At 43.7% G+C, this 27764-nt stretch overlaps 1 protein-coding gene across 1 annotated transcript in view; it reads left to right on the plus strand.

Moving 5' to 3' along the window:
* The window catches only part of MEGF11 (multiple EGF like domains 11), a 224741-nt gene that overhangs the window by 188945 nt on the left and 8032 nt on the right, over positions 1 to 27764 (plus strand). The window contains exons 17-22 of the mRNA XM_054387816.1: positions 1556 to 1684; positions 2398 to 2526; positions 5467 to 5595; positions 5772 to 6005; positions 12840 to 12958; positions 21533 to 21599. Of these exons, the coding sequence (XP_054243791.1) occupies positions 1556 to 1684; positions 2398 to 2526; positions 5467 to 5595; positions 5772 to 6005; positions 12840 to 12958; positions 21533 to 21599 (807 nt within the window). The remainder of the gene's footprint in view (positions 1 to 1555; positions 1685 to 2397; positions 2527 to 5466; positions 5596 to 5771; positions 6006 to 12839; positions 12959 to 21532; positions 21600 to 27764) is intronic.

The following is a 27764-nucleotide window of genomic DNA, read 5'->3' on the forward strand; positions in this document are numbered from 1 at the left end:
GAATATTGCTGTCACTCAAAAAGAAGGGGTGGGGGGGCGAGATAGAAGGCTCCACAGATTCCTCATTATACTTAGCCATGTAATTGGGAAGTGACTGTTAGTTTCTGTTAACCTTGAAAAAAGATGGGTTTTTCTTACAGAGTGAGGCAGGCCAGTTCAGCAGCAACTCTTTCCAGTTTAGCAGGCAGAAGGACCTGATGATAGATACTTTGTCTTGGATGAACAAAGCAGGAACCTGACTGTTTCTTCAGTAACCTTCTTGTAAAGAAGGTGTGAATCTCCCAACATGATCTTGGCCTCTCCGCAGGCTCCTGTTGGCAACTGGCCCCCTGTACCCGAGTCCGGTACCAAGCTATTTCAGTCAGCCCTCCCTCTGCACCAGTTAACCTGGAATGACCGAGAGACAGAGCTGCAAAGGAGATAATTTTAGCTCAAACTCCAGAGCCCATTCTGGAGACACGAACAGCCCCTGCAGCTCTGGCTTACAAAGGCATTGTAGAAGTATTTCTGGTTGCTTATAGCAGGCACAGGCCAAATCCTGTTCAGCTTTACGTTGTGTGAGTTCGGTGACCTTTCGCTTGATGTACGTCATGGCAGGGTGGGTTTTTGTGCTGTTCATGCTGGCTTTACAGATGTCTGTCATATGCCAGACAACTTGCATTTTCCTCAGCTTTGGAGTCAATGGCATGCATGGAAACAGGCACCATTTCTGTACTTTCAGGTTTCCTGGGAACTATGCCTTATTAATTCATGTCTTTAATAGGAAGCCATGGAAAGTGCTTTTTAAAGCAAAAATATAGTTGTTATATTGAAAGGTTATCATCATTTTGGATCTTTTAGTCTGGCACTAATAACTGTAACTTGCTACATTCAGTTTTGGAGGGAGGTCTTAAAATAACTTTGGAAAAAGTATTACTATTGTACTTGTAGAAATATAAAATAGACCTGGAGATTTTAATTTAATATTAGGCCCATCAATAAAAGCAATCTGATTTTTGTGGATGGAAATTCATGCTGCAAAAAGTTTCCTTACATTTTTAACATCATTTGAGTAGCACTCTATGCTTCAAATGAATGTGGTAATTTTAGTACGTGACTGCAGAGGAAAAGTAAACCACAAAGAGCTGTGCTTTATTATGCAAGAATTCTGGAATATCAAAAAGAAAATTAAATTACCTCCATGTCTTAAAACCCTGTCCAAATTATCTTCCCAGATAGTGCTGGTAAGGCAGACAGAGTGGCTACAGCACTTCATGCCATGTTGTGGGACAATCTTTCTGTGGTTCTCAGTGCTCATATGCAGCTAAGACCTGAACCTGCCACCTGATCTACACAAGGAAGAAACCCCTTGTGCCAGGGCAGGACAGCATGGATGAGGTTGCAGGTTGGCACCTGGCTTTGCAAAGCTTGGAAGAAGCAGTCATCACTGCCACCATGCCAAGCCCTGCAATGTGAAGTTCTGCCTTTGCTGGTGTCTCACAGGTTCTCCTTTATTACTGCTCCTCCACAGCACTGACACAGTATCGTTGCTGACAAATCTCTTTTATCTTCATAGCTTGTCCCACTGGGTTTTGGGGCCCTGATTGTTTTCATTCATGCAACTGCCACAACGGAGCAATGTGCAGCCCTTACGATGGAGAATGTAGATGTACTCATGGTTGGACGGGGCTCTACTGCACTCAGCGTAAGCTTTTCAGAGGCACTCTTGTGCCAGGGAGTCTGTCAAAGTATGTGCTGCTACCTTGTGTCTCTTCCAAGTATTGCAGTCTTTCCTGCAAAACCACCTGCTTCTTCCTTGTGGTAACTTCACATCTCCCCGAGGAAAATACTCCTGAAGCTTTGCAAGGTTTTCTGTGCCTTTGGCAGTCGATAAAGGAGGGACCAATCGTTGAAATTATTGATTCATGGCAAGAATTTGTACAGTCCCTGTCTTGTTAAAGCCCCAGTGTATGTGGTCTGGTTTAGAAAAGTGTTTGAGATTTCTCATCCTACTAGTGAAAATTATCAGCATGGTATGAAGGAGGAAATGAGATTCTGGTGAGCCTTTTAAGAAGGCTTTTTCACTTGCAAGTAATGGATTGATCTCTGGCCTTTTAGAGAGTTTCTGTTTAGCCATCTTCTTTCACTTCTGGAAAATGTAGTTTGTATAGATGGGTCAAGTTTTTGTTCTTTTGAAACACTTAAAAGGCAATTCTGCAAGATGGGAGAAACTGCTTCAGGAAAATTGGCTGTTGTACTATCGCTGCGTTTTAGATCAAATAAATGTTATGGAATATACAGGGGCTGAAAAAAATCCATAGATTTATAGGCCTACATATCTTGTTTATTTGCTGATAACACATCTGAGTTTGTGCTTAAGTTTCTTTCTTAGCCTTTCCTTATTCTGATTCCTGAAAGGTTGCCCAGCTGCTTTTTATGGAAAAAACTGTGCCAATGTTTGTCAGTGTCAGAACGGAGCAGACTGTGACCACATCACCGGCCAGTGCACGTGCAGGACTGGATTTACAGGCAAACAATGTGAGCAAAGTAAGTAGCAACATGCCTATTTTTTCCTCTTACCCTGGGGAGGGATTGTATTTCAGAAGTCTTTGCAGAAATGGGATCTTAAATGAGGTCTTGATGTCAGCAAGACAGTAACCCCAGGCAGCTTATATAATCCACAGGGAGAAGAAGGCATCTCTGGAAAGCTGGGCATTCTGTTTAAGCATAAAGAAATATAGTGAGTGCTCTGCAGATCAGGCCTTTTTGTTCCCAGCCTAAAATGTAATAAAAACAAGTCAGTACTGACTTGGGTGCATTAGGAAGAGTGGAGCCAGCAGGTCAAGGGAGGTTCTTCTTCCCCTCTACTCTGCCCTAGTGAGGCCACTGCTGGAGTACTGGGTTCAGTTCTGGGCTCCCCAGCTCTAGAGTGACAGGGAACTACTGGAGAGAATCCAACAGAGGCTATGCTATAGGGGCCTGGAGCATCTCTGTAAGGAGGAAAGGCTGAGAAATTTGGGGTGTTGAGCCTGGAAAAGAGCAGCCTGAGAGGAAAGCTTCTCAGTGCTCAGCAATAGATAAAGGGTGGGGGGCAAAAGGATGGGTCCAGACTCTCTTCAGTGGTGCCCAGTGACAGAACAAGGGGCAACAGGCATAAACTGGAACCCAGGAGGCTCCATGTGAACCTGAGGGAAAACGTCTTTGTTTTGAGGATGCTGAAGCCCTAGAGCAGGATGCCCAGAGAGGCTGTGGAGTCTTCTCTGGAGAGATTCCAAACCTGCCTGGACATTGCAATCCTGGGCAAACTGGTCTAGGTGACCCTGCTTTAGCAGAGGTGTTGGACTAGATGATCCAACAGAAAGGTTAAAAGAAAGAAGTCCTTTCTGTTCTCTGCCTTTTAAGTTATATTGGGTCTTTCTTGCATAAGCTGTTATGCTATAGACATGGACTAAATAAAGATTCATCTTTGCAATGAAAGCAGATCAAGAGAAAAAAATAACTTGCTGGTTTTGGAAGGATTTGTATTTAACTTGAGTGGTGAGCAAGTGTTTAACAATGAGCTTCAATTACCTTGCAAGGGTACTGGCGTATCTTACTGTAATTGTTGTCAATGTCTTGCTGGCATATTTAGCATGCTGTGCCAAATGGCTTCTTTGAAGAACAAAGAATGAGAGTAGTAGAAACTGTATGTGCTCTAGCTGAATAATTACTTGTTTGTCCAGTACAGTAAATCAAAAGAAAATTCTCACACACTTACTTGGATTCTAAATGCAGGGTGAAATTCATCTCACCTTACCAAGGCATTAATTCCACAGGGTTTCCAGCCTTTTTTTGTTATTGAGGCAGTACAGTAACATTCCTGCTAGACTTGCCAGTGAAAGCTTCTCAACTCTAGCTTACTACATATATCTTTATGGAAGTACTTGTACATGTAGGTAATTTCATGAACATCTTTTTTTGGAGGGCACATGCATACAGTCAGCCAAGCATGTATGTCAGGACCAAATTTGCATGCTGGTGTGGGATTCCATACAGTATCACTGAAACTCTGTAAGGGGCCAACTTGCTGTGAGTTTTTGCACACCCTTAAGTGCAACCAGAAATAAAGTAGGAAATTAAAAAGTTCTGAAGTAGAACTGCTTCCTAGCAGATTTTATACAAAGAGCTACATTTTTAATCTGACCTCTGCACAAAGCCTGAGGCATTCTTTTCTGTCCAAACTACAAGTGTATTTATTTATTTATTTGTTTTTCTACTATTTAAATGCATCTCTTCATTAAGACTCATTCCTTCTCACAATTCTGCTGACTTGACAGTCACACCACATTGCAGATAAAATGTCTTAATGCAGACATCATTTTAGTGGAGCAGTCCAAAAACTTAGACCTTATTCATTTAAAGCAGGTTACAGACTGATAACAGAGTGATCATTAATTGTAATAATTTTATTTTTCCTTGTTTGAGGACCTGCAGATGAAAGAAAGAGATAAAACATTAATACACACTGCAAATCATTATACAAATACTGCCTGCTGTTCATTATTTAATATTAAATTTGGGCTATTAGGGTTACTTAGAGACTGACATTGCGGAGATATCATACTGTGCAAAACATTTGCAGTGGCACAGTAGTAACATCTTAAACCAAACAATATATAATCTAAAGAAAAATAGCCAGTGTGCTTCCTCACCAGAGAAGTGAGTAAGATGTGACAGAAGTTGTTTCTTTCAATTTATTATTGAACTGTTCCTCAAGAAGTACAGTAATCTGCCTACAGATTTATTGTAATAGCCCATCATAGTAATTGGGTGAATGCATTTCTCAGCTGGGCATTCAATCATTTTCTCTTTGATAGCCATACAAAGACAGATAGAAATCCCTTCTGTATTAACCATCCTAATACAGCTGCAGAGCAAATCAAATCATTCAGATGCTCAGCTCTGTAATTCTACCTAAAATATTGTATTTATCGTCTGACACTAGTAGAGATAAGTATGAAAGCATGCAGGATTTGTTTGGTAAAAGCCTATTGTGTTCATATAAAGAGACATGAAACTTTTCTTTGCCACTACCCTCATGAATTGGTGGAGAGTGCTGTGCTCTTTCAAGATGTTGTCTACAGCTTCTGAGCTCATGCCCTGTTAAATTCTGTACACTTGTGATATATATCAAGAATTTAAATCCTCTGTATGTATTATTGGTTTCATCCTTGTGAAGTCTTGTGTGACTTTTCCAGAAACTTACAGCTTGTTAAGTAATACTTCATAGTGTACATGAAATACATCTATCTCCTGCTTTAAAGTAATAATCATCTAACACTAGGAGGTTATCTTGGAGACACTGAAATCAGGGAGTCTTTTTTACTGGATTTTCCATGGCAAGTGTTTCATTCATTCCTAAAAAAAAAAAAAAAAAAACAAACCCAAAACAAACAAAAAAAACCCCACTAGTAGAATTCTTTCCAATCTTTTGCTTTGACTTCCCAGAGTGCTCACCAGGAACATTTGGTTATGGTTGCAAACAGCTCTGTGAATGCATGAATAATGCTACGTGTGACCATGTCACAGGTACTTGCTACTGCAGTGCCGGCTTCAAAGGAATCCGATGCGATCAAGGTACAGTGAAATTCTGCCTGTAAAATATTTATCTCTCTCTCTCTCTCTCTCCCACTCTCTTTCTCTCTCTCCCCTACAATGATGTCCTTGCTTAAAAAAAAAAAAAAAAAAAAGTAGTGTTTCAAAAATGAAATGCATGATTCCATTTACAGTGTGTTATGAATTACTTTTAACAGCGGCTCTTATGATGGAAGAATTAAACCCCTATACTAAAATTAGCCCTGCTCTTGGATCAGAGAGGCACTCAGTGGGAGCTATCATTGGAATTATTATTCTCCTTCTAATTATTATGGTCTTGCTGGCACTGTTTGTGTGGTATCGACGGAAACAGAAGGAGAAGGGCCATGACATGCCAAGTGTATCTTATACTCCAGCCATGAGGATGACTAACACAGATTACTCACTTTCTGGTAAGGGTCTTTTTATGTTAATCAAATACAGACTCATATTCCTGTATGTTGGGGAAATAGCAGCTTCTGTGATGTATAACATGCATTACTGAGCTTCAAAAATAATGACTCTCTGGTTCTTCCCCTGAATACCATGGTCTTTTAACACTCAACAGGGACAGGAAAGCAAATATGACTTAGAACTGGTTTTAATTGCTTTATAGATGAAAGTTTGCTTGACACAGCCTATACCTAAGCAAGAAATATGCTGCATGGAATACATCAACTCCACTTTTGTAAACCAGCTACATTCCTGTTGCAGCACAGAGAAGTGTTCCCTTTGTGACACCTTCAGAAGAGTTTTTTTGCTCGAGGAGTGGGATTGACTGGGTCAATCATAAGGTTTTCTTTCAGTCTATGTTTCAGTTTGTGATTTGAGGCTTCCTATTTGTTGTCACTTGCTTCTCTGTGCAGACCAGTCCTTGTCTAGAGAGCTGCTGTGAGTTTTCTTCACAGGAGCTGATGAAAACAGGTGGGAGGAAAAGGAAGTCTCTGTAGGATCAAAAAAAAAGTCATACGGAGATCACTTTTCTTGCTTCTTTCTGTCTTCTGCTACTGCTATGGAGGACAGCTTTTCTTGACAGATTGGCTAAACTTCAGAGACTGTGATCTCATTTTTAACATTGCCATTCTTCTTCATTGCTCTATGGCCAATATCAGATAGGACACCAGACAGTGGTTTGCTTTACTTCCTTCTTGTTTCCTTTGATCTGTCTCTAGTGGGGATCTCCTCAGGGTTTGCTGCCCTCTGACTGCACTTTTCTTTTTCATTTCCCTTTAAATAGCTGAAAATGTGAGTCCCAGTAGATACAAGCTCCTGAAACAGTGAGAAGTTGTCATAGCAGCTCTGCTTTCCTACTCCTGCATTGCCTGGGATTTTTTTCTGCTTTCTAGTCTAAATGCATGAGGCCCAGCCACTTGTCGCTGCCTCTGACTTGGTTTCTGTGCTGTCCTCAGGGTGGCATAGCCAGAAAATTCGTTTGGACTTCCTTGCCAGGAGGCACCTGGAAGGAGCCCATCCCTCCAATCCAATGATATAGCTGCCTGGCTTTGACTACAGCTGGGAGTTCATTGAGGAGCTTCTCTGATGGCAGCATGACTACAGTCCTTATACCAGGAACATGGTTTTCTGCAATGGTATATCTCATACTGGAGGCTCTCTGCTGAACAGCATTGACTAACCTCATATTTAGACCACTCAATCCTCCAGTAGAGCATTCCTTTTCTGATAGCTACAAGATGAGGGGGGGAAAAAGAAAAAAAGAAGAATTAAAAAAAAACCAAACAGCCTTCAACCTCCTCCTGTTGCCTCTTATTTTTGAATTTTAGCTTTGTGGGATTTTGCCTAAATGGCCCATTTGGGTAAAAAATGCATGAAAGTGTTGCCAGAGAGGGCTCATCTAATCCTTGGCTGATTGTCAGCACAATTTGGCCTGAAATTTGTCATTTCAACATCATTTGAAGAGCCAGACCATGAACGTGCAAGAGACAACTGTGGCACATTTCAGCAGCCATAAGGCTCTGAGGTCTAAGAGAGCAGATCACAGCTACTGGCATGGAAAAATGTTCTGAGCTGCCCAGCAATCCGTTTCTTCCATATTGGCACTTTATCCATTCATTTACAAAGCCTGCTACACTTCATTTATTTCTGTGCTTTTCTAGATAATGGATGTGTACCACAGCACACTTAAAAGGCACAAGTTAGAGATTTCTAACTAAGAGCAGGCTGGGAGTTCCTGACTGGAGTAATTAAGTTTTTCCTTTCAGATGAGGGAACAAAAACAAAAAACCCTTGGTTGTTTTTTTTTTTTCTCCATATTTTACCACAAATGGAGACTTCCCAACTGAACTGATGGTATCTCAGTCTGCAAGGAACACAAAAAAAGGCTAATGCTGAGAAAGGACACTTTCATCCTTTGAAGTTAACATAGACAGATGAGTTTTCTCCTCAGCAACAGGAAGAAAGCCATTGTGTTTGAAGACATTGGAAGCCCATGGCTGTCCTTGCAGGTTCTGTCTTTGTGGGCATTGCATCAACCTGTGCAACATTCTTCACGTTCCTTTCAGGTGCAATGACCTATCCCACAGCTCCTGATGCCACATGCATCAGTACTTGAGGAAGAAAAATTTTTTTGGAATGGCTGAATTCACAGATGCACCATAAATATCTGAGGGATCAAATTCTTCAGCTGCATTGAACCTGGGATCTCTTCTGGTCCTTGGGCAATGACAGTGAATTCATTTCTTGCCCTTATGGCATCACTGCTCTGTGTCAGCTCAGTTTGTGCTTGTGATCCCCAACAGCACCAGGTCAGTGGTGTTGTATAGAATAATTTTGGTTGGAAAATACCTTTAAGATCATTGAGTCCAACCATTCTCTAACTCTGTGAAGTTTGGTGCTAAGCCATGTCCCTCAGCACCACATCTCTGCATCTTAAACACCTTCAGGTATGGGGATTCAACTGCCCCCCTGGGCTTCTCTAGAAGGAAATTGGGTTAATGCTCATCTCATTCAGTGATGGGGATGCAGAGACTGGATCTTTTCTTTCTTCTTTCCTTCTTTCTTTATGTGTGCCTTTTAGCAATATACATTTTATCACTCAGGAAGCTGCAGCTGAGTGGGGTCAGCTGTGTCTTTCTGGAGGTCACAAGGACAGTTTTCTTTCTGCCGCCCCCTGCTATCTGAGCTTGCAGAAGAAGTTTGAAGTTAGAAATCACACTGCTCCATCTTCACCTCATTATAAATTGTCTGCAGGTATCAGCATTGTTTCTAGTTTTGGTCTTTAGGTCTTAGAAGGGCACTTACAAATTCTAGCCCAGGGCTTCTGAAGGCTCCCTGCCAAATTCTGACTGTCCTCCAGTACATTCTCCTTCTGAAACTTTCTCCCCATCAGTCAGCTTCTCAGCTTTGGCCTTATCCATGCTGTTTTCAGCCTTTTGCATCCATAGAGCAGAAAGACAGCAAAAGGTGCTGATGTGCACCTTCCCCAGCAGAAAATGGGTGGATACTGTGATAAGATCACAGATAAGAAGTAGGTACTCATAGCATGGCTGGATGGCAAAAACAACATGTGTGTATATGAGTGCATGTCTGCATTTGTGTGTGGCAGTGGACACTGAAGGAGAGTAGCAGTATGACATAGAGGTAACAGGGATTTCAGCCTTCACCTGGAGTTTTGTATGTGGATTAGGGGCAGCATACTATGCAGATGTACTTGTCCAATTAATGTAATCCCATGTAAACCCATGGACTTCAGCTTTAGGAATTCTTCCTAAACAATGCCTGCAATATCCAACCCGACATGTGTCATAATGTGATGGGGTACCTGAGTCACCCCTGTTGTTACTTTGCTTGTTTGGTCTTGTTAGGGTAGTGCTGTTGTTGTTTCTTCTCTGAATAGAGTCCCACATGCTCCTGGAGGCAGCAATTTCTTCCAGCACATTAATTTCTTTTTGGAGGATGTTTTTAGTCCTTATGTTTCAGCTTTTCTGATGCTGATAATCCCTGCATATGCGTGAGAGAGATTATAAAGAAGGGGAACCCACCTGGGCAGCTCTTAGACTCTAACATTTGTGGATGAAGGATGTGGCAGCTAAACACACAACTCTGCCCAGCACCAACTGGGAAGAAAAACCACCCATGCTGGGAGAGCTTAACCACAGCTCATGGATTTGAGAGCAGACTTTCCCAAATTAGCTAGCAACCAAAGTGGTGCTCCCCAGCATGAGGGCACTACATTGCATCCAAAAAAAAATATTTTAAAGTACAGGTGGTTTAGTTCAAAGAGATGGGAACAGAGGGAAAACTATTTGGTAGTGTTAGAAAGCAGCAGAATATCTTATCAGGACTTTCACAAAGTCTTGGTTGTGGGCTGAAGTGATGCTTGAGATCTTATCAAAGCCTTATAAACTTTCTGGCATGGGTGAATCCAGTGCTGAGAGCCAAAACCTAAGCAAAGCTCACTACAAAAAGAGCCCTGTGGAACCTGCATCCTAGACAAGATGTTTACAGAAATGATCTGCAGATGATGTATGGTAGGAGGGGGCAGAGTGAACCTTCCTGCTTGGAATTTTCAGCCACCCCACTGACTGTATGGGTGGTAAAGATCCACACAAGGAGAAAGCCATTCCATTTTGCAGCTTGAGCTATCTGGGTTTGTATTTACTGCAGAGTGCTTACTGATTCCCTGTTTCCACAGCTGGCTTTGTGCCCAGTTTCCACACTTACACCATCCTGCTGCTGCTGCAGGACTGGGACCAGTGCTCTTTGCCTCACCCCACAGCCCTGACTGGGAGCAGAAACTCAGGCTTTTGAGTGATAGAGCACTCTGACCTTCATCCAGACCTCATGGTTCTTCCACTGGAGCGCAGCCTCAGGCTTGAGGGGCTTATGGCAGGACTCTGCCATCAGGGATCCATTCACAGGACTGATCTCCCCATGTCAACATTAACAAAGCCTTTGGGGTCTATTTGTTGTGTTTAAATTTAAACCATTCCCTTTCTTTTAGGCGTTTAAATCTTTCCTTGCTATTAGAGCAGAATAAAATTCTCATCCTTGGGACAGAGAGGGTTTCTTGTAGGTTGTGGTTCTGTGGTGTGTTGGTTGTTTGGGTTTTTTTTTTAAACTAGAATAGCATTAGATTTGAATTTGATGTATTTCCAGCCAGCAGTTATAGCAGCTTCATGAATAAATGTGTAGAAAATGGACTGTGCTATCAAGGTAAATCAGCCTGGGTGGGTAGTTAAGTATCGACCAAATGGAACTGTGTAGAAGGAGTAATTCTGAGTATATGGAGCTGCATGCAATGAAGGAAGAAAAGATTTTTGGTGATGCAGACTTGTGTACAAGCTCAGGGCCATTAATTCAGCACTGTGCTGAGTAGTAAAGCAGTCTGGAAGACTTTTTCTTCAGCTCATCGGGTGCACAGAACAAGCTACAGGCAGATAAGCTGGGTGTGAACTTGTAATGTGTCGGCTGGCTCACAGTAACTGTTGGTATGTGGCCTCTTATCACATTGCAAAGGCAGTGGACTGAGTCTCTTCTGCTCCAGCTGGTCCCTCTTGCTTGCTGCTGAGCCAGGGCTGAGAGATAAGGGAAGGGGAAAGGCAGAGCTGAGAGCTGTTGTGAGTCAGCCATCAACACCAACCTACAAAGTAGAAAGCAGTGGGTTCAAGTGCCTATATTTAAGTGAGAGGGTGGATGAGCTCTGCTCCCTGATGAGCCACCAGTCCCTCATTTGGCAGGTTGAAGGCTGTATGTGAGCAGCTGTGTTTGTGATGGACACACACTGATGATTGTGTTTGGGTTCCAGCCCCAGTTCTCGTTTGCAGGCCCCAAGAGATATCTATTTCTTGTTTAATTCTATTGCAAATATCACAGAGTTATAGTTAGGAGAGAAGAGAAAGTCCTGGCTGCTGTGCTGGACAGTGGCTAGCTGGAATAAGTTAAACACAAAGGCTTTAGGTCTGCAATCACATCCTGATCTGAGATACTTTCTTAGCAACAACCTCAGAAAATAGCTAGAACTCAAAGGCTCTGCATTTACAACAAAATAAAGCTGACCTCCAAAATTGCTCTGCATGTTTCAGCAGAAATAAATGCTCGGTCAGATATGCATGTGCCTGTTTCCTCTCACAGCTGTGTGCCACAGCACTTAGGGAATAGACACTCTGCAGAGAGCACCACTTACTTGAAACAGGATAGTCTGCAGTAAATTAAGCTAAATCTAGATCTCCACAAGATGTCAGCAAAGCAAAGTGCATGTTCACAGGAATGCAAAGACAGAAGGCAAGGAGGGATGCTGAGGGTGGCTGGGTACCCCTCTGATACCACAGAGAGTGCCAGCCAGGTCCATGTCCTTCCTCACCCATCTCCTGCCAACCTTCATTTGGAGATCTCTGGTGATGGGGACAAGCAGCCACCCCAGCACTTCATTACCTCGTGAAGGTGTTTCTTATAACTGACCCTTCTGCCTTCAATTTAAGCAGAATGAGTTTAATTTAATTAAAACCCATTCATTTGCTTCTTACAGGACTTGGCTGTTTAAAAGGTTCTGCTTCAGTTTAAATTTTTCATCCTTTCTTTTGATGGTACTTTGAAATATTTATCCATTTGTCATTAAACTGGAACCAGCTTGGGATTGATGTTTTCATTAGGACTGCCAGTGTAAATATGATGCCTTTCCTGGTAAATTATTTTGTTTGGTAAATGTGTTCCTAAGTTAAAGTAAGAAAACTGGTAAAATACCTCTAAGTATACTAATATAACTGCCCAAGTTTGCCTTTCAGTGCTGCAGCTTTCTGTTTTGCTAAGCCTTTGCACAAAAAGCTATGTGAAGTGTTTTGGACTCCTTGGTATGGTTATAGCAGCTTGATTTCTAACAGGAACTACCTTTTTTGGTAACAAAGTTTGAACTGATTGTTTCATAACTGCAAGGGTTGCTCTCACCAGTAGCTCCTACTGTGTTTAAACGAAGGAAGACACTGTTGCAGACCATGCATTTCCTGAGCCTTGCATTCCTTCCCTCACCTGCAAGGCAGCTGGACTGTCAGGAATTTCTTTTTTTAAACATAGCACTGTATTAATTACATATTTTGCTTTTTTATCTTATCTTTAACGCTAATAGTCAAGAGCTTCACACCATGATAAAGTAGGATATATTTCACCTGCAGATTTTTATAACACCCAGCACTCTAACAAAGTTTTCTACACTACATTGTCTCTAGCATGTTTTCAGTGTCTTAAGCATCTTTGTGGCTTCCAAAGTATTTTGTGATGACTTGTTTTCTTCCCAGATATATCTCAAGGTAGCGGCAGTGTACATTGTTTTTCCAATCCAAGCTACCACACTCTCCCCTGTGGAGTGACTTCACGCTTCTTTACCAGTAATCTGGATGGAAACAGCTCCAGTAAGGTAGATATTATCCCACCCCACTGTAGCAATGTTCTTATCAGTTCAAGGAAATCAACCAAAGCAATGCCTGTTGGGTCCTGTTGTCTGCCAGCATTATTTATGAAGCCAGTGTAGCTGTTCCTGACACCGTAGCTCTAACAGACACAAAAAGCTCTGCTTTCCCCTGGGTGTATCTTCATAATCCTGTGCCTGCTAACTGGAGTTTCAGCACATGCCTGTCTGGGTCAATAAGCCTTGGTGTCTTAGCAACCATAAGGTATGTTTGTTTCTCAGGAAAGATAAATAACTAGATAGTCATAATTATCTGTTCATATAACAAAGGCAAATCAATGAAGCCTTAAGTCAGTAATCTAACTTTGCTATATCATTGTTTCCCAGATCGGTAGGCACACAAATTTCCTGCTGACACAGAGAAGAGTAGAGATGTAGGAAGGTATCTAGAGTGCATCTGAGCGTTATTCTCATCAAGGGGCATTCTGAGAGCTCTGCTGTTACTGATGGCTCTCCAGCAGAGCTGTTCAGACTCTACTGCTCCAACATCCAGGAGTACCTTACTTGTCACATGTTGCTGTAGATTCCCTAGGACTGTTCACAGACAACGCTCAATTCACCATATTAGCAATAGAGTTAGATATGATAAAGATTAGACACCTCTTCCTTTAGAGCCTTAATAAGCCAAGGTGGGGCAAGAGGTAGGGAGCAGAGGAAAAAGGAAGCACAATTGATTTCATCAAGTCTGTCAGCTTTCAAACGATGGTCACCTTAATCCAAGCACAGCTCTGCTAAGTGGAAAACCATGAAAATGAGATTAATGCAATAAAAACACTACTGTAGAAGACAGGGTATGCAAAAATATTTCTACATGTGCTCCTGCAGGTCATTCCTTGGTTATTAAAAGAAAAACTCATTAAAATGTAGTAAAAAGGCTGGCTCCAGAGATTTCTCAGGGAAAAGTTTAGACAGATGTGTAAATATGTTTTGCAATGTAAATGGTCCCCTTGCACCATGCGTTTTTGCTCCCCAGACTGAAAGTGCAAATGCTCGTGATGTCAAATTTAGGATCAACACCATGAATGTGGGACTGGACCACTAATCCTGTTGCACTAATTTAAATTAATTCAGAAAAGGTCAAAGCAAGCACCTATCCTGGTTTCCCAGTCTGCAGTGGCATCTTGGCACAGAGCTACTTCAAATATTAAGTTGCTTACAAGGTTTCAAACCCAAGTCAGGTGCATTTGGACTAGCCTGGAAGCTGCTCACCCTGCTGTAGGACTGGCTATCAGCAGTTGGTCAGCAAGTTGCCCTGATTGTTTATTCTTTTTTGACTATCACAGAATCGTTTTGGTTGGAAAAGTCCTCTAAGGTTATTGAGCCCAACCATTAACCCAGTGCTGCCAGATCACCACTGAACCATGTCCCTCAGCACCACATCTACACCGGCTTTTAATCCATCCAGGGATGGGGATTCTACCACTGCCCTAGGCAGCCTGGTCCAGGGTTTGACAAGCCTTTTGGGGAAGAAATTGTTCCTCTTGTCCTCACCTCCCCTGGTGCAACTTGAGGCTGTTTCCTCTTGTCCCATCACTTATTACTTGGGAGAAGAGACCAACCTCCACCTGGCTCCAACCTCCTTTCAGGGAGTTGTAGAGAGCCAGAACGTCTCCCCACAGCCTCCTTTTCTCCAGGCAGAATACCTCCAGTTCCCTCATCTGCTTCTCACAAGACTTGGGCTCTAGAATGGCCTGATGTATGGCCTAATATTGCCTTTAAATCTCCCCCATCTTACTTATTCATGAGAATGCTTTGCAGTGCTTAATAGCTGAGGAGGGACTAAAATATGCTTCTTGTGTCTATACAGTTCTCCAGCCAAGTAAGACAAAGGATCATACAAAGCCCCTAATGGCTGCCTTAACGGGATTCATTTCCAAATCCGTTTGTCTGGTGCCATTCCCACTTTCTGCAGTGAAGTTGTACTTGGAGAAATCATTTCTTTTTCGTGCCAACACTAAGGGTCACAAAGGAACCAGCACAGATGCAAAATTTTAAAAATGGCAGAGGAATCTCTGAACTGCTGAGCCCTTGTCCTGGCTGCATTATCCTCCCTGTGCTCAAAGGAGCTCATGCCTTGAGGCGATGGACTGGAGCTGCTCCTCTATCACTCCTTTCAGAGATACAGCTTGGGCAAAGGTGCATAGAGCAGTGGGGAGATGCAGCCCTGCTCCAGTCTGAGAAGGATTTCTCTCTCATGTGCTCCCACTGTGCCCCTCTTGTCCTCTCCTCTGGTGTTCTCTCCACTCTGTTATCTTTCTGGTTTTTCTCATATCCACTTCCCTATTCTCTTTTCTTACCAAACTCTACACATATTACTTCTGCTTTCCTTCCTGCTGTCTCTGCTCTTCTCTCCCAGCCTTGTACCAGTTCAACACAGGTCAGTCTGGCCACAGGGTACTGAGCATGGCCGTCCTGCGCTGCTGGCTGTTACTTAGTGACCCTGCTGCTGTTATCAGTGTATGGTGGGTGCTTCACTAGGGAAACAAAGACAGCTGAGAGCAGAAGCTAAAAGGTCCAGCACTGCTCTGAGAACCGTGGTTTGCGAGACAGGTTTGTCTTCATAGGAAGGGAGAAGTACCAAGCCTTCCCCTGTCTCTTCTAGGACCAGGGAGAAGGTATCTTACCTCATTTCCCCTCTGCCAGACAGGCATTTGGCCACTGCTCCAGGGCCTCTGCATGTCCTGAAGGTAAAACTTTGAAGTTGCTGAGAAACAGGTAGGAGTAGAGGCATTAAAATCCTCCTACTGTGTCCAGGACTGGTGAGCTGTGCTAGTAGAGCACTCAGACTGGAACACGTGCAGGCAAAAGCAAGTGGGAGGACAAGGGGTGGGGAGCATATGAGAAGAGACCAAAAAAAATGCTTGGCTTCTTTTATCTAGCAAAATGAATGCTGAGAGGGAGTATGATTGCCATCTATAAATACAGTGAGGTAAACACTTGGAGGGAGAAGAGCTATTTAAGTTAGATGACAGAGTTGGCACAAGAACAAATGAGGATGAACTGGCCATGAATGCATCGAAGCTGGAAATTAGATTTTTAACACTAGATCAGTGAGAATTTGGAATAGCTTCCCAGTAAGATTAATGGGACAAAGAAATCTGATTTCTGTTAAAATGGAGCTTGATCAGCTATCTAAGTAATTATGTGCCTGGGTGTTTGCAGGGAAAGGTGTCTGGATTCAAGGACTTGATCATCAAAGCCCTTCCAGTCCTGTGTCCCTAAAGCCTGCTCCAGCTGGCCGCAGGAGTTTGGACTGAGTTCTGCCTCTGTGCAAGGCCCAGAAGAACATCTCTGGGCTTAAGAAGGAGGATCCTGCATCTCAGGGCAAGTTTATAATTTCCAGAAAGTGCCCTTCCCTTGTGTGAGTGAGCTTGCAAAGTCAGCATGCTTGGCTCCACTGAAGTAAAAAATATTTTATTATTAGCTTAAAAAAAAAAAAGAAAAAGAAAAAAAGAGCCAAAATTTGACCTTTGCTGTTAGCTCCTCCAAGCAGGTCTGGCCTCATGACATGGGCAGCAGCAAATAAATGCGATGTTGCAAGTCGCCAAGGAGAATTGTACATGAACTCAAGTGAAATTGTGCCACAGAATTCCTGCACCAAGCTCAAAACCCAAAGCAGCTAGTGCACACCCCCCACACCAGTGTCTGCACTGATATCAGAGCTTTCATGGCTTAGGTTAAGGACCAGATTTGCAGCATCTCTTTTGTTCACTTTGGTGGGACCCTTCATGGAACCACACTTGGAGCCCATCTCTCTGCTTGAGTTTTTGAATTGTGTATGAATGTAGGAAAAGATCTCTTTGACAAAAGGCTGAAAAAGTTTGTGAGGGACACTCTGGACAAAACATGAGGCTGCTGCACTGCTGAGTCACAAGCACACAGAGGATTCTCACCTTATGCTTTTGCAGAGCTCTTAATTCCACCCTCTCTCCTGACTGAAGGAGAACAGCATCGTAGCTAGAGTGCAGGTGTTGCTGGTTCCTACAGACATCATAAAAATCAATTGCTATTAGATGTCCTGAATTTTTAAAGCCAGCAGATTCACATCTGTTAATGGAAGTTCTAAATTCTACCAAAGACTTCACATAAAATTAGAAACTGCAAAACAGAGGTCACTGGAAATGACTTGACCAGATGTCACCCAGCTAATAAAAAGGACTTCAGCTACAGAAAGCATCATTAAAGTACCTTTGACTAAAAGGTGTCCCATGGGAAATAACAGAATTGCTGCAGCGTGTTCAGGATGGACATCCAAAACTGACAAACTCGAGCTTGGTCCATGGAAACCTGAAGTCAGTAGTCAAGGAAATGAATAGCAAGTCCCTTATTGATTGCCCACCTGGAGGATAAAGGTCTGGTGATGTTCCTGAAGCACTTCTTTACCTAATCACCTTGGACTTCTTTAAAACCCAGAGCACTGACAAACGGCACCTTGGTGATCAGTTTGCCACTGGATCTATCCAGCTGTTTCAGATGTTGCTTTACTTGTGCTAGCATCTCATTGACCTCAAAGAAAAAGTTGCCAGGTATGAGGAGTTTTGACCAAATTGCTCAAATTACAAGCTAGGGTTCTTAGTGGATAAATTTACTATGAAGTATTTTTTTCTCCAGAAAAGCAATTTTGCTTCACACTGAAAACTGAAGTATCTTCTCTCTTTAAAAAAAAAAAAAAAAAAAAGTTAACAAATTATAGTGTGTTAAGAAGTGATAGTAGCAGAAAGAGACAGCTATAATCACATTTCTTCATAATTACTGCATTCTGAAAAACTTAGAACCGTCCCCAAATCATTTCATTACAAAAAATCAATTCTAGCCCATAGCTCGTCATGCCAAATTTTAGGGTTGTGAGCTGATTTATAAACCCTGCAAAAACACAGCTTTTAATAGAAACTCCAAGACTCTAATAAATGGGATCTAAGTGGTGCAGCTGGACTGAAAACCAGCATTTCTGTCATTGCTGTGAGTTTGGAAATGAAGAATCAAGCCCTGGGCTCCTCCGATGAAAATTGACAGTGCTGTTAGTGGGGCTGTGCTGATTTACACAGGCTGAGCTTGGGGCTGGGGAGGTTGGCTTCCTTCCTCCGTGCCCACATTACAAACCAACCTGCTTTTCATCACTTTGCAATTGCTTGTTTGCTCTGACTTGCATCTGACAACTCATATATCTGCTGTCCACATTGATGTCCTCGGTTTTGGGGGAGTACAAGGAGCTGCTGAATGACAGAGAAATGACTCCTGTGCTGTCAACTGGGAAATGCCAGATGCACAATCTGTGCCAGGAGCAAGGATGTGCAGCCACAGCCACTGCTCTTGGGCAACGATTGCTCAAGAAATATTGCAGGCAAGCAGCTTTATCAACTTTCTCTGTGCTCTGGGCACGTCCTTGAGGAGAGTTGCTGGTACAAAGGTGCCTAATGAGCTGATGACACATGTTGCCTTAGTGGGAATATATAGAGACAGAAAATGAGGAGGAGCAGGACAAGGCACTACATACAGCTCTCAGTGTGCTGCTGGTGCTGTCTGATGTGAGATTCATGGGCTGTGGGGCCACAAGGGACTGTTGTGATCATCTGGCTTCACTGCCTGCACAGCCAGGGCAGAGAACTGCCCTGAATTAATGCCTCTCTCAAGGTCAGTGCTGGTGGATCGGCAGCAGGGTCTCCTTCAGCCAAAGCCTGGCTTTCAGATGGGTTAGACAGGATCCCTTCAGTGTGCTGGCATTAATCTATCCTTGTCTGTGTGTGCCTGTGTGTATACTTTCATTTATATATATATATATACACATATACATCTGTGTGGGTCTTGTCAATGTATTTGCACTATTGTGTGTCCTGAATCTTTCTTCCAGGCTGGAGCTCAGCCCGTTTGAAGCACAGTTACACGGTCTGCAAATGCTGAAACCTGTTTGTGTAAAAAGCTTCAGCTGAATAGCTCTAAAAGTACTGTGCAGTGGCTTGTGTAGAGACCAAACATTTACTGTGCATGTCCCTGCACAGCCTTTTCTCTCTGTGCTGTCTCCCGTGTCTCTGGACAGTGATTGCTCCATGCTTTTTCCTATGTCTGTTTAAGCCAGGGCAGATTACAGTTGGTGTAAAAACACATCAGACCACTTTCTGCATCCTGAATCAATGGGATTCAATCAGTAGGATTCAGTCAATGAGGGCAAGGGTTTTCCTCTGGTTGTTACAAATCCTCACCCAAATGAAACCCAGTTTCTGCAATCAGATAAAAGCTTCTGAATGTCAGTGTGCAGTTTGGTTGTCCTAGATGTGGTGCTCTGGGTAGAGAGGGCTATTTGCAGATGCTTTATCTAGAGATAAGGGAGAGGCTGCATATCTCTGCAGCTCTATCCTCAATGACCCAGCTCTGGGGAAGCTTGCAGAACATCTGGCTGGCTGCCTGGGAGGATCCTGCTGGTCCCTATTGCCCTATCTATAGAGGAACTTTGGCCAGAGGAGATTTCCCAATCCTAAGCCCTCCCCAGTGCGGTCACTACCTAAACCAAAGTGGGAAGGAGCTGCATGGTTTCCTAGCCCCAGCCCTTCCTCTTGATCCAGCGTTTCTCCTTCCTGCTGTAGTTCACCTCCCACTACATGCTTGTCCCTTGCAGGTCGTGGTGACCTCCTTGCAGCAGACTCAGCTGGCTAAACCATTTTGTTTGGTGACTGCCCTGCCCCTGAGATGGTGTCTGTGTTACATGGCACAAAGCAGCGTCCCTGGCTGCTACCTGGGACAGCCCTTTTATCCCTTTCCCTCTGGCTGTGGTTCCTTTAAGGAACTTTCCCCAAACCAGGGTTGGGTCCGTTGTGTCTCTTTGTACAGCACCCTGCACAGTGCACATCAGCCTTTGCTGGGTTCCTGGCCTGTAAAGGTGTAAAGTGTAAAGGTAATTGTGACTGTGAGTTCAAGGGACATGTGGGACCACACGTCCTGAGAGCACAGGACCATGTCCCCCTTCCCTGAGGTGGCACATGCTCTGTCAGGTATTTCCAGGAGTGCTGGGGATTCTGGGCTTCCTGTAAAGCCATCCTCAGTGTCAGGGGGCAGCAGGGGCTCTGCAGACCTAGGGACAATGTGGGGCTGCTGTTCCCTGCAGTGGGTGGCTGTGGCACTGAGGGCTGTTGAATAGGGCTGAGAAGGTGGGCGAAAGTACTTTGGGGTTTGGCTGTAGGTGCTGGGTGCCAGCTGGAATTTTACATCCCAGTAGACTTCAATGCTTTTTGTTCCAGGTCTTATAAAACAATATGAAAACAAAGCAAAAATTAATGAGAGATCAGGAAAAACAAAATGTTGTGGTTTTGAATACTTTGTTTCTGTTTTCACCTCCTTTATTGATAAGCATTTACTTGTAAAATACCATAAAACAGTAGAGGTGAACCCTCTGAAACAGAAGCAGGAGGCTTTCCAGTTTGGATGCAGCAGAGGAGAGCAGTGATGGCTTCATAATTTTCATTTTTCAGAAGGGGGTTTGGGATTTGCTGCTGAACTGACCCTTCCTGAGGATCAGCTGTATCTTCAAAAGCTGTGGCTTTCAAGGGGAAAATATCAGTGTGGAAAACTCAACAGCTTAAGCAGCTGTAGTGTTTCACAGCCCCTCCTTGCTGGAACTCACCTGATCACCATACACTTTGTAGAGGCCCTTTTGCTGTGATGCCCCAGTCTAGAGGAGCCATGCACCCCCAAAATGCAGCCCCTCTTCTTTCATTGACCTCTGTAATGAGATCTGTAATAATGCTCCAGCATCTCCAAAATCCCCATCCCCCAGTCAGATGTTGTGCTTGCTTCTTCATATTGTGCTTCAGCATCACCTAGCCCAAAAGAGCCTTCTACAAATGGCAGGAGAATGAAGAGTGTATTGACACGTGCTTACAACAACAGAGCCCTCTCCAGCTGGTACCACCTTGGCTGTGTCCAGCTGCTCCTGTCCAGCCACACAGGCACATGGCACAACGCTGGCTGTGCTCTGGGCACACAGAGGATCCCAGCTGCAAGAGGTGTTTTTTCCATCAGCAGCATCTGGATGGCAGCCCTGGACGCCTCTCCTGTTTTGCTGGCAGATCTGCACAGGGCTTTATGCTTTTAGGGCTTTTATTGCCCGTGTTATTTTCCTTGAATTGAGAGAAATCTTGCAGCCATTACATCTCCAAATGCCCAGCTGTATCAGCAAACCCTCTCTGCATGCTCATCTAGGTGGTTTCACTCCATCCCTCTTCGTCCATTGTTTGGGTGCTGCCAGCATGTCCCTCCATGGACACAGGCACTTGAGTCATGGTTACTGGTTCCTGAAGGAGATCCTGGCTTTTCCAGCATGCTTGTGTTCATTGCTTGGTGAAGTGACTTCCCTTTGTGATTTTCCCTAATGCTGGTGGACTACTGTCAAATTCATACAGATAAAGAACCACACTGATGAGGCCAAGGTAACAGTCATCTCCCATCTTTATTTGTGACACCAGTGGGCTGAAGGCTTGGGTGGGAACTGTCTGTTTATTTCAGCATTAACCCATTATCATACTTTTTGAACAGCTCAGTAACAAAATCCTTGACAGAGAAACTGCAGACTGGAGACCCTACAGCTATCTGAATGAACTAGGTCAGTAATTTTTAAACAATTTAATCGCTATAGTAGACTGTAGAGCAATTCCAAATCCAAACCAGCCTTTCATGAAGGCATTAACAAATGATGAAGAACATGGGTGTTGTCTTTATTTCACAAGCAGAATTGCTAGTGGTGAAAAACAGAGAATTGAAAAGTTTCCTTTACCACAAGCCACAGATTGGGAAAGCAGAGTCAATATTCCTTCTGGTCTCCCTCCCTATGCAACTTGGTTAAGCCTTCATTATCTGCTCTGTAAATGGGTTTTAAGGACTAATTTAGAAAAATTAGTCTAAAAATTCAAATCTGGGCTGCTTTTGGTTTAGGTTTTTAGGGGTTTTGTTGTTTGTTTCTTTCTTTCTTTCTTTCAAGGTTAATAAAGTTTAACACTAAATACTGGCATCTTGATTAAACTGTGGTGCCTCTGTGGAGCTGGAGCCTGTTATCTATGCCCCCTGTTATCTCCCAGTTAGTAATACAGACAGTTTTGAACCACCTGCCAGAGCAAACAAGCCAAGAGTGAGGTTTAATTGCCCTTTTTGAGTTTATTCTCCTTGGCTTCAGTTTTTAGCAGCTCTTATCTCAAAACCTATCCAGATTTAGTGTTTGGATGCTCTTTGTTTTCCTATCTGAGCACTTGGAGTTTAGCTTGTCAGTGGCAGGGAGCATTTGCCCTTCACTGGGATTATTCCTGTCTCACTGAAAATTTGCAGCATGTGGCAAGTGCAGTATTAAGTGGTATTATGGGATTTCTAAGGTCCACTATCTGACAGTTCACATGGCAAAGGAATTAACACAGGAGACCACCAGGCCTCCCATCTTGTCACTGCTCTTTTGGTCACACACACCATACCTGGCTCCAAAGATCAAGGCTGCATCAGGAAAATCACAAACCTGTCAAGCTTCAGTGCAAAACCTTTTCCATCATTATCAGCCATTAAAGCTTGCTTCTGTAGAATGGCTGCAGAACTGCTGTCGTGCTTGTATGTAAGTAACGTGGAGTGTTGGAGTGGGGTGGGGGGCGGGGGGGGGAGGATTTCCAAATGCTCCTCAAACCAAGTTAATTTTCCTTCTACCATTTTACTGCTTTGCTCCTGAGCTTTATTTAGTTTTATCTTGTGGTTTCCTGAGCATCCTGTGTGCCATATTCGTCCTGCATTCATGCATTTTATTTTACTAGCAGGAGCGGCGCTAAATGCCTTTGTTGTAAGAATGATGTAGGAGTGATAAATACTTCAGCTAAGTGGTCTCCACCAAAACAATCCTTTTTTTTAATGTTTTTTTGCATCCTTTTAATTTTTTTTCCTATATTCCTTTCAAAATGTCTTTTTCACACTAATTGATAAAAATGAGGGTTTTTTTTTCTTCTTAATGCTTGCTTATGCTAACTTTCATAATGTTGGATTCATGCTCAGATCAAGGCCATTTCTACAGGAAACTGTAAAATATTTTCATACTTTTGTGCAGTAAAAGCTGCAGATTCCACTTATGTGTGCAAATTTCAGAAGAAAGCTAAAAAAAACTCTTCAATTTTTAATTGTAAACATAAAATATAAGTGAAGCCTAATAAGGTCATGTAGGGATCTTGACCATCAAACTTCATCATGCATGGAAGTACCAGAGTAAAAGAGGTATACCACCTTCTCAGCCCAGTTAGCTTTAGTTTTCATGGCACAGATGCTCCAGCTCATGTGCTGGAATGGCAGCCAAGCACTGTGCATGGCTGGATTCCATTAAGAACAGTTAAAATAGCAGTGGGCATCTCATCTTTTGCAGCTTCATGAAGTATTACAGAGAGCAGATGTGTGAGCGAGCTAGGGGCAGGGCAGAGGACTTAAAGGGGAATTGAGAGAAATTTGGAATGGATGGAAACCCCTCAACTCTTCTGGTCTTTTCCCCAGTTCTTCAGCCAGCTGAGCCAGCAGTCCCAAAGGAGAGGCTCTTTGCACCAACCAGATGAGAAAGGGCATCAGGCTCATGAAAATGTCTGTTGGCTTTTTAGGAATTACAAGTGCCATAAATGAGAGTTATAGTCAGGGGAAAGGAAATCCTCATGAAAATTAACTCAAATGCTCATCTTCTGACACCTGCACACATCAGGAGTTTTCTCAGTTCTTCTTGACCTGTGAAATGCATTTCTGATCAAATCCTGTGCTCAAACTTGGATCCTGGCCCAGGCTGACACCTTCTGTACTCTGAACTGCAGCAGATCATCACTTTTCAGGGTCATGGCTATGCTCAGATTGGATGTAAGGATTCAGGGACTTTTCTGATGGGAGAAACCTTGCTTCTCAATACCACACAGGATCAAGGCTTGGACTCCTCTGATCTCCCAACTCAGGGACAGCATGAGAAGCAGCTGCTCCCAAGGAGAAGATGCTGCATTTACTGAGGAGCAGCAGTGGGCTGCTCAGGAGAAGCCAGGAGACTGTTCCTAGCAGAAGCAGAGCACTACTGCTCAGCTGGGTGGTGGTATCATGCCTCTTTCTGTGTGCTTGGCACCACAGCTCATCACTTCCAATCAATGTATCTCTATCTGTGTCTGGAAGAGGTTCAGCAGAAAGCTTTCAGGAAATACTATGTACTTTTATTTGCCGGTGTCTCTCCTGAAGGCAATCTCACAGGTTACAGGCACGTGAGTGCTTTAATTAACCCCTTTTACTCTCCTGGCTCTTACAGGCTGTGCTTTTACAGCATTGGAAACACCTTTGGATTGCTCACAGCTTGTGTCAGTGGCTTTTGCTCATCCAGGAGTCATTCCTCCTTTAATTTGGAAAGGAAAAGAAAGGTCTTCTCTGAGGGAGCAGGGAAAGGGCTGCTCATACCAAGGGGGGCTCAGGGCCAGATGAACAGCCCATTTGAGTCCACCTCAGTCCTTATTTCAGATGCATGTCCTACACACTGCCACAGCAGCACAGACTGGGGAGGTGGAGCCAGCATGGCAAGGATGCATGAGAGTGAATCCACCTGACCCAGCACCAGCTTCCTGGGATGATTGTGGGGCAGATGGCCAGAGGCTGTTTGCTATATGTGATGCAGAGGAAAACTGTTCATTCTTAACTGAGAACCCAGTGTAACTCCTAAGTCACTCTGTATGTTCCCTCTGACATCAGTGAGCTCTCTCTGAGCCAAACAGAAAGGAAAGTATGGGTCTTACCAATGTGTAAGCATGGCTATGCATATATACTACAGATAGAGAGAGAGTGAGGAATGTACCCCTGTGCATATCCACTGTATATACACATACAGTGGATCTTCCCAGGCTGAGGTATTTTGCCTGTTTTGCAGGACTTCAGCTGCCAGATTTGTGTTCTTTCCAACCAGGACATCCAAGGAGCAGCACAAAGCCTGTATTTTTCCTGCTGGCACATTTTCTTGTGAGCTTCAAAGATCTGGCTTTGTCAGAGAGATAATCACATCTGTTAAATGGAGTTGGAGTCTAGTGATGAGCACAACTGCACAGATAATTCTCTTGGAATTCTCAGTGTGCTTGAGAGAGCAGAGTTTGGGGACTCTCCAGCGCCAAGAAGAGCTGGCTTTGTCACCTTCTCTGTGTGTCACCACCTGTTTGATGCAGCCTAGTCCTACTAGTTTCAAGGAATGGCTTGTCTTTGCATTTCTCTGCTTGCAGAACCAGAATTGTTCACCCTGTGGCTAATCTCTCTTGCTCTGTTCCAGTCTGCATTAAGCAATTGCAGAGTCCAGCTTCCAGCTCCCATCCCAAGCAAATCAAAGGTCCTAAACACCTCCTGAGTTCACAAAAGTTGTTGTGTCCATGAGCTCAAGTGTAGGGCACAGCAGGCTGCAGACAGAAATGAGTTTCTGTAATGTTTCTTGAACAGCATCCCTCGATGCAGAGACCAAAGCATGATTTGAGCACATCTTCAGTGACCCAAAGCTGCATTTATTCCAGAGGACCAAAGCCACAAAGTCTGATTCAGAGCTGACTTTGCATTTTTCTCAAAACCAAGAGGTGCGGAAAAATATTTCCAGTTAAGACTCATTGCATCCCAGCAATTTAGCTTCAGACTTAAACCTAGATTTTCCTGCAGTGCTGGATTCCTGGTCAGTTTAGAGCTTTGCCACATTCACTGCTTTTGCAGTTTGAAAAATAATGTCTCCATCATCTCAGAACCAAAGTCAGGTTCACTCTGACAAACCCTGTGTCAATAGGGAGCCTTCCCTCAGGAGGGCAACAAGTTTGGGCTTACTCAGAGCAGACACAGAGATCTCTGCTGCCTGCAGAAGCCCTTCCAGACATGTCTGACAGTTCCAGTACAACTGGCAGGAGCTCAGATGGAGCTGAGATAACAAAGTATGCTCAGAAGGTGGAGTCCTTCCTCTCTAAGCCATCTAAAGTGCTGCTTGATACTGCTGCAGCCTTCATTCCAACCAGATGCAACAGGAACATTTCTGTAAAGACCTAGTGAGGATGCTCAGAACAGACACAACTGAGATCTTGTGCAAGGGGGGACTGTGCAGTGAGCACAGCTAACCATTCCCTGGGCAACACATATTGCCATAAATCACTTATTCTTCATGGTCTTTAATCTAACCATCTCATGAATCCCCAGCACTTATGAGGACACTGTTCTTACTCCTGTGCTTTTAGCTGCTTGCTTTGTCTCCAACTCCAGCAGGACTGCTCAGTATTTTAAAGTTACTGGGGAGGCCTAGATTCTGGTGCTGGGCAAAGTTATCCATCCCAGTCTTCAGAAGCCAGAGGCTCTTCCCATGTTGTTATTGTTGCGTCCAATGCATCTTTCCATGGGTCAGCCTCAGTCTCCTTTCCCCCTCTGCCACTGCTCACTCTTTGGGGGTACAGTCTCCTTCACCCTATAACCCCAGTTGTGTGCTCACCAGCTTCTCACACAGAGCCTTGCTATGCATGGTAGAAGCTGCTTCTTGCTGGAGGTGCTCTGCATGTTTGCCTGAGAGGCTGACCCAGATTCTGCCTGGGCAGTCCTGCCCCTAGAGGCTTGCCCAGCCCTGGCAGGAGGATCACCAGGGAAGGCATGTGGGAGCACTGCTGCTGGGAAAGAGAGCACCAGCCCTGAGGATTTGAGCCAAGGGATGAGTTAGCTTTATCCTCTTCATTCAGAGCTCTGCCCTTGCAGAGTACAGGAGGAAACAAAAGCACAAAGATAACAGCATTAGGTGGAAGAGTTCACTACTGTGCTCAGACTGCTCAGTCAGCTTTGCCCTCTGCATCTTCTTTCAGGGGGTGAGTCTGGCTCAAGACAAGTGGTGGAAAACACACCAGAAGGTGGTCAAATTATTTGGGAGGGTTACTCTTGCCTAAGGCAGGGAAAGAGCCCCATCATAGAGAGCCAGTTGTGTGCCACCAGCCCTTTTCCTATGCTCAGAGATGGACACCAAGAATCAGAGCAAAGTTTGATGTGCCAGTAACATATTTATTGTCTAATTCAGTGATTTTTTTTCCTTATTTATCAAAAACACCAAAGCTGTCATGGAAAAGGGACTGGTACAGCACTGCCAGTGGTGGTGACAGCTTCTTCTGCAGAGAACAGAGGACACCAAGAACAAACAGCTGGGAGATCTTTGGGACATGCTGTTTTGTCTGAATTACTTGATTGGGAATCCCATAGGCCACTAAGCCATTTCTATCTCAGTAACCAGATTTGTGTTGATTTTTCTAGTCAATAGAAAATATCAGCCTCTATAGTTAAAAGGATTTCAAGGCTTACATTAGATTTTCCTTTTGACTGGTAATTTGCAGCAGTGAAAATGGAAATGGTTCCCATCCCCTTCTGTCTCTGCTTCTGTAAGGAACAGCAAGTTCTTATGGAGCTGCACAGGGCAGAATCTTTGCTCTCTGCTCTCAGTTGCTGCATTTTCAGACTGCTGGAGCCACTGGGGGACTATTCTTATATTAGTTATTGAGCTGATAAACAAAGACATATTAGGTAATGTAGAAAGACTGGGCACACCTTAGAATCTAAGCCCTAAAAAACAAAAGCCACAAGCCAGTCAGAGTGATACAACATAACCTACAGGCTCAGGATTGGAAGGGTCTACTTTAGGCTTCTTTTACTAATCCAACCCAGTGCTTCAATATGGGCAGATTATTTCTTTCCTGGTCTCCTGATGGAAATAGCTGTTCTGGATAACAAGCAGTACCCTGCTCTAGGAAAGCCCTCC

Source organism: Indicator indicator, chromosome 16 (assembly GCF_027791375.1).
Source record: "Indicator indicator isolate 239-I01 chromosome 16, UM_Iind_1.1, whole genome shotgun sequence".
NCBI lineage: Eukaryota > Metazoa > Chordata > Aves > Piciformes > Indicatoridae > Indicator > Indicator indicator.